The 12,323-nt window shown below is 29.7% G+C and overlaps 1 protein-coding gene across 1 annotated transcript; it reads right to left on the reverse strand.

The window, feature by feature from the left end:
• Positions 1-3,250: 3,250 nt before the first annotated feature.
• Positions 3,251-6,408, reverse strand: Jra (Jun-related antigen). Its single transcript, XM_015515575.2, has 2 exons — positions 5,282-6,408; positions 3,251-4,593 (listed from the first exon to the last, which is right to left on the reverse strand). The coding sequence occupies exon 1, from the start codon at positions 6,101-6,103 to the stop codon at positions 5,285-5,287; it is 819 nt and encodes a 272-aa protein (XP_015371061.1). The 5' UTR covers positions 6,104-6,408; the 3' UTR covers positions 3,251-4,593; positions 5,282-5,284.
• Between the last annotated feature and the right edge of the window lie 5,915 nt (positions 6,409-12,323).

The raw sequence follows: 12,323 nt of genomic DNA on the forward strand, positions 1-12,323 counted from the left end.
TATATAACTCGAAACATTTTCAAGTCAGTTTAATTTGGTCGTAACCATTTTCCTCCACTGCCCAATTTTCAGTAACAAAAAATAAATCCTGGCCATTTTCCTCCAGTAAAGAATTGACAATAAATAATGGTTATGTTTGAGGCTTAACCAAAATAATATAATAGTTATTAAAATGTTTTTTAACAAATAAACATTAAAACAAAAATAAAATTACCTACATGGTTTATTAGTAATATTATTAACCGGACTTTTTTTTAAATACAATTTTACGATATTCAATAGCAAATTAATACATGTTAAAAAATAAATAAATATTAGGCAGATTAAAAATTATTTTACTTTTTGGTTACTTAAAAATGTCTTAGTTTTTAAATTTATTAACTGCATTTTTGGTTCATTTAAACCGTTTGTTTTTTTTTGTTTGCTCGATTATCTTAGTATTGTTTTGCACAAAAACTACTTCTTATTTGGAAAAAGACAAATCCCGTCATAATTCAAAATTCAAAACCCGAAGATGCCTCAGGAACATACTATATTTTTCGAAAAATGTGAAAACTTTTTTTAATTATATACATGGTTATCACTCGAATGGCTGGTAGAATCACATAATAAATATCTTGCAAGGCGCAAAATTAAAGACATTGAGTGGAAATATCAAAGCTCTACATATAGGGTTTTCTAAAAGTATCACGAACGATGTACTCCTTGGTTTTGTCCAATCATATTTGCCCTATCGTCATAATTATAATATTTGCAGACCATGACAGTTATTGCATTACTATTGTTACATATTTAATGGAAAATGTGTCTCTACGTTATTTCTCTATATGAAACATACCATAATTTTTGAAACCAATCTTCCCATTTTTTTTTTCGAACACCAACCCTCCCCAAATCTAAGTAAAAATCACGAGACCTCGTGCACCGAAAAAGACAGCTCTAGTATGGCATATGATTTATTGCCGTAACACGTGTTTTGTACATTACCTTCGTACCATTATACTTTATAGATGTGTAATTAATAATTATCGACGTAGCAACATATAGATATATGTATGTAGCGCTGCAGCTGGTCTGGGGTTGGATGAGGAGATGCGGCCGTATAATAAATAATAAATCGATTATTTCTATATACTCCTATACTTAATTGAAACAGAAATAATGGATATGTGCCCTCAAATTGACCTACCTTCTCAACAAAATAAAAAAATATGTGCAATTATCGAGGCAAGTTTTCTGGCATACACACACACATCGTTTCGTTCATAGTTGCAGAGATAGAGAGTGGGATCACAATAAGCGTTCGAAACCACGGAGTTAGAGTAGGTACTCAAAATATGTGTTGAATGCAAGTATGTGACATATAAATAATCGATAAAATCGAGCGATGAGATAAGAATTTACGGCATCGCGTGGCTTTGAAACGAAGGGAAAAACACAATCCCGTCCAAACGGTCGTCGGCGACCCTCGCCCTACTGCGCATATATAGACAACAAATATAAATGGGGTCAACGCATGTCGGACGGGAGTGAGAGTACACCACACATACTGCTCTAATGACGATCGGCATAATATATTTCATCGTGTTAGGAATACAACAGTGTCGTTTAGGGTGTTATATAGCAATGGTCTCCGGCGACTATATAATAAAATAATAATGATAATAATATTTTCGACGCTACATCGCGCTGTATACAAACGACGTATCGCACTAAGGGAAAACCGTAGAAGATCGCAGATACCCCCCCCCCCCAAGTGACAAAACGGATATTCGATGGAAAGGGTCGAGAGTTAATTCGGAACTATAAGTCATTTCGTATCGCGTGACACCAGACGTCCCAATTTTTCGTGTCCAGGAAGTCTTCTCTCACTCATCAGTCATCACGCGTACACATCCATCTTTAAGTCCCCGATTTCAATGCAGAATGCATTATTTGTTGTTGATCAATGCATTCTATGTACATAATTAATTTCACACAACAAATGTTTTAAAGATGAAACTGTATTTTAATTATTATGATGCTTTTTCCATTATTAGGGCATTTTCATAGTATATTAAAACATCGTAGGAGCTTTTAATGTAAATTAGAAAATTGAAAATATCTACTAGTTGAACTTATACAATTTATTTTCGATTTAATAATTTTTTTCAAATTATAGGCATTTTTTACCCGTATCAAATGTCAGGCATTGTTTCATACACGAAAGTGATAATAGGATGTGACCTTACTTGAACATGAGACAATTCATCGGTCAGTTGGAAATACATCGAGATTGCATTTATTATCAGTATATATTTTATTTAATGTGCTCGCCTATTATATACACGTTTGGTATTTTGTATTTATAATGTTGCTGGTGTAATTGAGACAAAGAAGCGTTAAAATTACTGAAAGTTAAACCGTCACTGGCGCGTAGTTGCACGCCTATAAAAAACTTGTCGGTAATTTTTTAATGAACTTTTGGTTATTTTTTTAGGGCATTTATAAATCCGTACCCTACACATGTAAAAAATTGTATTATATAGTAAGTCAGTATAACGAGTGCGCTTAAGATTCGCGAGCGTAGAGAACGGTTTGCGTTGACGGTTTGCCAAAATGAAACCGACCGTCAAGGTCGTGCGGCGTGGCGAGCGACGAAGAGTAGTCAAACGTGATGGAAAGGAGCGGCGGCGGGAGAGGCAGAGACGGACACACAAAAACCGCGCGCAACTTTGCGTCGTAAACGATATTATTGCGATAATAATAATTAAAAGATCTCGCCGCAGTCGTTGTCGTCGTCGACGTTTTTCGCCAAAGAGCGCACACTCGAAAAACGTGCATCCGATATAATAGTAATAATATTGTAAACGCACACCAACACACACGCGGACACTGTGCGCACACACGACGACGACATTACAACCGGTTCACCTTGACGTCATAGCGTAGAGAGCTGCCGCCGCTAGATTATACATTTATTATATTATTATATACCCAACAAACCGTATAATGCCATAATCGTGCCGTTTATCGCGAGCCAGTTTTTTATTTTTCCAATTTTTTTTTTCAGTCAGACTACGACAACAAACTGTTTACATAACTACCATTACTATAGAGTATAGGTAGGTACACTCTTTTCGGCGACTTTGATTGTTATGACTTTCGTGCCACCCCTTGATGTGTAAGGATTCCAAGCTAGAAAAGTTATGACGATCACAACACGTGTGACCGATAGGGTATACAAAATGAAATAAAAACACCACCAACGTTGGTTTTCTAGAAAATAATTTTAATAAAATTTTTTTCATAAATAAAACATCACTTAGTCAAAAAAAATCACACAAAAGCCTTAATGATAAAAATAATCTTAAAATCACAATATTCATTTGCACACAATAAATTTTTTAATAAAATACACTTACAATAATAAATTAAAATATCTAATATAAGATATAGGTATATAAATTCATATAATCAAAAATATATATAGTTGTTTTTCAATATTTTATTAACATAAGAATAAAAAAATTGCTTTGTTACACTCAAGAGCACCTAGGAACATGACTGATATACTTCAAGTTGTCTGTAAAAAGAGCGGAGGGATTGACAAATCATAAGACAAAAGTTAAGTCCAGTCAATACAAATGAATATTAATAGAATTATATTAAAATATTATTTTATAAGTTTAGCTTTACAAAAAAATTACATCTATTTATTAACTTTGGCCTATTTATTGTCTGGTAAAAAGCTTAAAATATCAGTTAAGTTATTGCGTTGTTAACATGTACCCTTTAATTGATACATAAAAATAGAATAATCTATAATGTTGAAGGAGATAAACTTTAAATATACATATAAAAAGGCAACACTGGTTTTTTCTCGTAACAATTTCATTGCAGAATTTTGTTAAGAACATTAAAAAATACATATTACAATATAAAAATATTTTGTGCATTTCAATAATTTTATAAAAAACATTCTTGGAATAGGTATCTTTAATACTCAATAACATTTTGAGCATAACATTTACAGTGATTTATGGCTTGCGTACAATTAAAAGGCATCAAGTGCAAAATTATTCTATTGCTACTAATTTATTTTGATAAGTTAATAGTTAATAATATTAAAGTCCATATATACTGGTGCAGTACATGGTATGGTACCGATAAAACCACAAACAAAATATTATTGTTACTGTGACCGTATCAGTACAGTGTCAGCCTACTGCAGCAGGATGTATGCACATATATTCAGAGTAAATAATACCATAGTACAGAGTAAATACAAAATAATAGACAAGTAAAATTAAAAAAGTATGATAACCTAGTAATTGCACGTTCATAATATATAAATAAATAAATAGATTTTGTTTTTAAAATATAATTCAATGAATAAACCATAATAATGTACAATAGTATACACTATTACATATATGAAACATATAAAAAGAGATATATTAAAATAGGCTACAAAGAAATTGAGCAATTTTTGAAGCAATAATATCGGTTCATTAAAAATTTTGTAGAAAAGTATGAAAAACTCACAGACAGGCAGGAAGTAGCACCCAAATTCAGGATGTTTTCAATAAATTGAACTGTGTTCATTATTAACTGTAAAATAAATAAAATGTATGTTATTAACGTATCAATTATATCCTGTGTTTAAATACCTAACAAATGTTAATTAATATTAAGTAGATATTTTTTTTTCCAAATAAATATTTAATTTCTATTTCAATGTTTTATTAGAATATCTAAAGGTAAATCTCCTTTATTTTGTTTGCATCAGTCAGAACAATAAAAATTCAGGTTAGGTTACCAATTGAGTATTTGGTACATTTGTAACTTATTTTTTTTATTAGCTACTAATTTCATCAAATATTCTAGGTACTCATTACTCATATCAAAATGGATTTTAATTTCATATGGTGTAAAAATAATAATTTTGTTAGATAAGTAGTTCTCCTAGTATAATACTAAAAGTTGGTTACCTATATCATCAAATTTAGTAAATAGACTAGGTACCTATTATTATGATGGACATATTAATTCTATTGATAATTATTGATATTTAACTTAGTGAATATGTGATCAACAGTAACAATACAATATGCGAGATCGATAATTTAAAAAAATGTTAATCTACATATTATTTAAAATAGGAATTAATTAAAATATTTGTTTATTAAAGCAGAACAGATTACCTAACTCAAAATAATGATAATTTTTAACATTAAAAAAAATTAATTTGAGGATAAAGTTAAAATATTTAGATGAGTACAATTTGTTTTGAACTTACAGGTCACAGGCAGTTGACTGCAAATTCACATCCGTTATGCATGTGTTCAACAACCGTTTGTTTTAATTGACATATCTGTTCCAAAAGTCTGTTCAATACTGTGGTAAGTTCAGTATTTTCATTTTTCAGTACTTTAACTTTATCCTCTAGCTTAGCAATACGCTCCAATTTTCTTCTGCGACATTTGGACGCAGCCACTCGATTTCTTTGTCTTTTCCTTTCGAGTTTGATTTTTTCTTGGGATTCCATGTTGATTGGTGACATAGGTGGTGAAGAAGATGTGACACTGGGTACAGTTTGAGGTTCTTCTTTGATAACATGTTGAGGTATAATATTGGAAAAGTCATTTGAAGTCATCAATACAGAGTACTGGGGTTCTGATTGGTATTCCGAAGAATTACTACCACTGCTGGTCATTGGTATTTCTACTTGAGTGGCACTGTTAGAATCGTTGTTGTGGTGTAGGCATTTGAGAGCTTCGACAAACGGTTGCACATACATTTCTTGTTCTTCGGTCACAGACTTCGGAAATAGAGATGGTGTGGGTGTGCTGATATGGCCAAGGGCGGTCTGTTGGGATAAGTAGAATCGTTCTAACTCTGGAGAATTAAACTTGAGCATGCGTAAGTCGGGCGACGTCAACATGGGTGGCAGAAGTTTCAGTTTCTTGGCTGAGTTCTCATTATTGCAAGAGTTCAAATCCAGCGTCATCGGTCTTTTCAAGAAGTTGACTTCATTGGTGTGGCTTTCGACTTTGCTGATGAGCGGATCGTCGTAAAACGCTTCGTCCAACATCATGCAGCTGGACGAGTTATTTACCATTTTTGTTAATATGTCACAAGTGTTCACGCTTAGAGACTTTATCGCTTATTCCGCACACGATTTAAGGAGGACCGTGTGATGTATTATTATTATTGTTGTTTTTTCAAACCAGGTATAAAAAAACAATCAAGTGTTAATATTACAGTATATAAAAAAAAAATTAAAAATTAAACGTAACAATAAAATAAACGTGTGCGGTGTGATAACACGTTACGTATAAAAAAAACAAACGATCAAGTGATTAATCGCGGCGGACAAACGAGAGCGAACGACACGACGGAATGGCACACGGTACACGAATGAATGAACGTCGCACGGCAGACCGTTTCGGGCCCCCCCGATGTGGACGGCGATGAGTCATCGCGTTATTTTCGGAAAGTAGTAAAGTACGTCATTTTCTGGCGTTCCCATTGGCCCGACGGTCGACAGTGTCGACACATAGTGGACGCGGAATCGTCGAGACACTTAACCACCACCACACCGCTCCTACCACCACAATAGATCGGACGGGCATAGAGCGGCGGCGGCAGCGGTTTAGCGGTTACGCGATACGCGCGGGCCGATGAGGAGTGCGAGAAAAATGGGTAAAACTTGTCTATGACGATGGCAATCCCGAAACGGATTTCGGATACTCTGATCATGGCGAAATTTGAAGATTATATAAATCCCGTGCTCTATTTCCACTCTTCGTAACGATCGTTTACTTTAAGCGTTTGTTGAACTTCGATCCTTGTATATATGAGTAGGTAGGGTCAGGGGCGTAGGGCTAGCATTTTGAAGCGAAATAAAAATCGTTAAAAAAGGGTATATATGGTGACCGAAAAGAGTATATTTATTCATCATGTGTTTAAAAAATACAAAAATGTGACTATAGGTACTTTTAAATACATTGGTACGAAATAAAATTACAATATGTTATTTACCTATGTAAATATTTAAGTATACTTATATACTTACATTGAGAAATATCTTTTTACTTTCTACGTTAGTGTGAATGGATGTCCATCCTAAGTAGGTAATAAGTATATACAGTATAGTACTAACAACTAAGTATATGTTTTATGACAGATAAATGATTTGTCTTGTAGCTTGCCCATATCAATAGCTTTCCTATAATAGGAAAATTAAACTAGTTAGTACTTTTGGGAGATAAAAATTATACGCATAATTATATGCGTACCTACTACTGTGTACTTCATAAAATAATGAAATATTGTAATTTGATAATCATCATATGACTATATAATATAGAAATAAAAATATAAAATATGAAAATACATAGACAAAAGTATATCAAAAAATAGAATAAGTAGGTACCTACCTAAGTTATAGGTTGGTTGGTAAAATGTCACCTAATTATACTACTTAGTAGTTAGTACTTACTGTATTTAGTAATTTAATTAATTAATTATGAAAAAAATAAATTACATCCAATACAAATTACTTAAAATAATTTCTTCTGGGGATTTTTTTTCGAATACCATTTATTTTATATCATTAATTGTTATTTTTATTAAAATTTGAGTCAATACTATAGATAGAAAAGAATAGCGTTTGTATGTGTGGTCACTGATAAATACTGACTTAGCATACAATGATGTGAGGTGATGAGCTGGTGTTCAAAGCATAAGCAATAGAATAAAATTAATCTAAATATTTAAAAACATCTTTGTTTAGGTACCTATATTTAAAATAAAAAAATATACTTAAATTTCAATCCCTACGAAAAATATTTTAGAATTACCTACTACAAAATAACTATAGAGTTGTTATTCTTTGTTTATCTATTTGATCTCGTTAAAATATGAACTTAAAAGGTCTAAAAAAAAATTATACTTTTTAAATAATTTTAACTAACATTTTTTGAACTATTTTGAAATTTTTCATGCATAAAAAATGCTAGTACTATAAGGTTTTAATGACAATTTAAAATTCCTATCTACGGTTAGGTATTTGTGATTTTTTTGTAATTTTTTTCGTTTTTCTGCAACGATATATAAAATAAAAAGAAACTAATATTGCATAAAAACTTCTGTCTATATAATGTTAGAAGTAAATAGAGCTGTACCGGACAACGAACTATAATAAATATAATTGCTAACGATTAGTACTCTATTTATTAAAGAATTGAACAGTACATTTGTACCCTCTATTAAAAAAAATATTTTATTTTTCTTAATAATTGACCCTTGTTAAACTATAGGGGCTGATAACGCATACGTACAATATATTATTATACATTTTCATATTCCCAGACCGTGTATATACCTATATTTTATCTTGATCCCAAATCTGAAATTGTGATATATTTAATAGTTCTACACAAATCGACAAACCTAATGGCTATATCATGTATATTATGCTTCCATGCGGGACATTATGGTTGATAACGACCTCACCTACTTTAGTGTCAGATTTTTGTACTATATATGCCTATTGCCTATATATTATATAGAAATTAGAAACCTTTATAACACATAACAAATATACATTACAAAATTTATTTTGTTTGTTTATTTATTTTTAAATATAATGTAATAACAAAATTATATTCTAAATTATTAACCAAGCTTAATAAACAAAATGTTATGGTACGAATAAATATAATTTTTTGGTTCGAATTGCTGAGTTCTAACTTCCAACGTAATGATTGGTGGATTTAGGTACAACTATATAAAAAAAAATTATAGGAAATACTTATAGGTAAACACTAGGTACCAGCATGGATGAATATATTATGTTTAGCCATGGGTTCCAGCTATTTGTAAATTTTTAAACTTATTAATTCATTAAAACTTATTATTGTTAATTACGATACTATCATTATAGGTATATAATATTATACATTTATAACCACCTCCAATTGTCATATAAATATCGGAATATTGGTTATATAGTATAGGCTGCATAACTACCTACATCTAACTCCTGCTACATTTCAGTATTGCACTGCGTGTAGGTACTGAACAGCATCATACATGTGGGCTGTGGGTGCACTTAGGATTTATTTTCAGTTGATAAGTCACACCACCCTATTGATAGTGCCACACTGCCACTAAAGTACTACAGAATAAGCACGTATGATTTATATGTAAATATGTCATATCATTTACCTACTAATTAATAATCATCAATAAATATAATATAATAATTATGATTTTATATTATTACGCGATAGTACCTATATAATAAGATATATTATGAGTAAGTTACAGTGGCGCCCAGGCAAATTAGCAATAGTAATTAGTAATGCAACTGCAATACTGCATGTGTTTTCGAGGGGAGTGGGTGTATATGCAGGTTTTACAGGGAAGTTTATAAACATAAATTACAGTCTATAATAATTAATTTTCTTAAACTTCAGTAAATAATAAGTGAAAATATTTTTTATAAATAAATATTGGGTGGGTGGCTAACTTCTTTTAATTGCATGTGCTCTTAAAATACCTCCGTGCGCCACTAGGTGTTATCATTGATTACAAATATAATATTTATATTATATTATTACAATCAATGATAGTATATTATCCACAGTACGCAATAAATTTTAATATTTAATCATCATTATTTTAACAATATCCTACCTACCATGATGTTATTTGATATTTCTAATGGATATGTATAATGTGAATTTTGTTTATTATTTTTATAGACATTATTTAACGTGACAGATTGTGTTAAATTAATCACGATGATATAATTACACAATTCAGTGCAGCTGCTAAAATTAGAGGTTATCGTCTAAATCTTTGAATATTTTATCATATAATTCATAAATAAAACAAAATTTTTTTAAAATATATTTAAATTAATTAATTTAGGGAACTAGTTTGTAAATAGGTAAAAAAAGACGGTGGTATTGGAGGAGGGGACAAAGTCTCTAACGGATCTGAAATATTTTGAAAATTTTTGAGATCTTTTAAATCTGGCCAACTATTACGCCACTGTCAACAGATTAAAATTATTGTTTAACTATTGAGAAGGCATGATAATATGTTGTATATTCAATATTGTTCATTGTACAATATATAGTCATTGTTCTGTGATATAGGTACCTACAGTAGGTACATCCATTGAAATTATAGGCATATCAATTCAGTCTATCTAGTATACAAAATAATTTTTTGAAGAATCTATATTTTTAATGTCTTTTCGAAAAACGTCCTCATTCAGATAATATTAATTTTAGTATTTTTTTTAATATTGCTCGATTAAACAATATATTTAAAATTTCTTTTTAAATGACTACATAGTTTAATTGACTGTCCAGAACTTTTAGAACGTATTAACATTTAACTTCAAAGTAAATGTATATATTATTCAAGAAATAAATATCCTATGTATTTATCAATTATTAAAATTAACTCCCTCCTAATATATTAATGTCACGTGGAAACTTTTTCAATAACTTGGACTTGTTCAATATAACTCTTAGTTCTTTAAATTGCTATTTTTAGATTAAGTAATTAGTTGTTTAATAAATTGTCAAATTTTTATTTCTTAAAAGTATATAATATAATATATATATATATATATATATATATATATATATATATATATACTATAAAAGCAAGTCCCGATCTTTTGTATTCATTTTTACGATAACTCACACATGTACCTGCTACAACTGTCATTATTATATTATTGTAAATTGGAATTTTTTTTGCTCATAAAATATTATTATTATGCATAGGTACCCATTCAATCACAAACACTATACCCTGCACATACTATTAACATTTAGCAATAATTAGCTTCATACATTTTATAAATACTATAAAAGAATGCCTACATATAAATGTATATAGGTTATACGCGATACATAATAATTAACTATGCTCCGATTTAAACTTTAAAATGTTTAAGCATATTTAGTAGAAAATATAAATGGTCATGAGCTGCATGTGGCACTAGGTAAATGGAATTGAAACTATAGGCAGTTCAAATATTTGATTAACCCACCTACCCCTTGAAACGGACTTAACTAATTAAGTATATCTAAATAGTTTAATGGCATTCCTGTTAAATTAAATTATAACAAAAAGACTCGGAAGTGTACCTACTTAATTATTTTACCAACTCATCCAACCAATTTTCAAGGCAGTTCAATTAAATTACCTAAAAAGGTCGGCACGCTCGTTCGGAGTCATTATAATATATAATTATTAGTTACGCTTATGACAATATATGTATATTTCAGTACTTTTAAGTCGGTTAGTATATATATATATATATATTTTATAAACGTAAAAAAATAATTTGTATAATATAGACTATAATTGTAATGTTAAAATATTATTATTTTGTTCGTTTTTTCTAAGTAGGTACTGATACATTTTAACATTTATACATATAGTTTATATTGTTCAGTATATTGTCTATAATAAGTTAGTGTATATCGTACACGTGAACTACACGCGCGGATAGGTATTTAACCACTTGCCTTTTTTTTACTAAATTTATAATACAGTAAAATGAGTTTTTAAAGCTTGTAGCTACCTATACAACATATTTAAAAAAATATGTATATAATCACGACCTTATTAGAAATTTCGTAGTACACTACTAAATATATCATATAATATAGATACCTACATTAAATTCAATAATTTTAAAGAAACTTCAATACTTATATTTGTAAATTGTTATGATCATACCCAAATTAGGCACGACTATTTACTCTTAATAAATCATACGATAATAATATTTAATCATTAGCACGAGTTTAGCCCCATAACACATTGGTCATGCATAGCATTATTCTTATATACGTTACGAGTCTATGCATACTATATCCCACACATCATTTGGGAAATGATATTTTGTGAATATTTTGAAGTGATTGAATAATAAATATTTGATTAACAATATTGATTTAATATTTTCTTCTCACGATAACCAAATATTATGCTATAGAGTATAGATTGCATTTAAATGTCAAACAATAAATATTTTTAAAAAGTTTTTATGAAAATATAGGATTAAAATGTTTTGTAGGTTAACGTTTTTCATAAAACATTTTCCAACATGAATGTCTTGGCAAAAGAATATCACCAAATTATTTTCTTATTATTTATGCAACTCTTTTAAATATTTTTAAAACAATATTATTATCCTGAAAATATTATAATGCGATTTTAATATTTATATGAATTTGGCAATCAATATAGAACATCGAAAATCATAAAAATATGTATAAATGTAGGATTAATTTGAAATA

This window comes from Diuraphis noxia, unplaced genomic scaffold (genome assembly GCF_037042655.1).
Source record: "Diuraphis noxia isolate RWA-SAM2 unplaced genomic scaffold, SU_Dnox_SAM2 contig0002, whole genome shotgun sequence".
NCBI lineage: Eukaryota > Metazoa > Arthropoda > Insecta > Hemiptera > Aphididae > Diuraphis > Diuraphis noxia.

What these genes read in the sequence shown, in the direction of transcription:
- Jra (XM_015515575.2), bottom strand. Translation starts at nt 6,103, where the DNA reads ATGGTAAATAACTCGTCCAGCTGCATGATGTTGGACGAAGCGTTTTAC.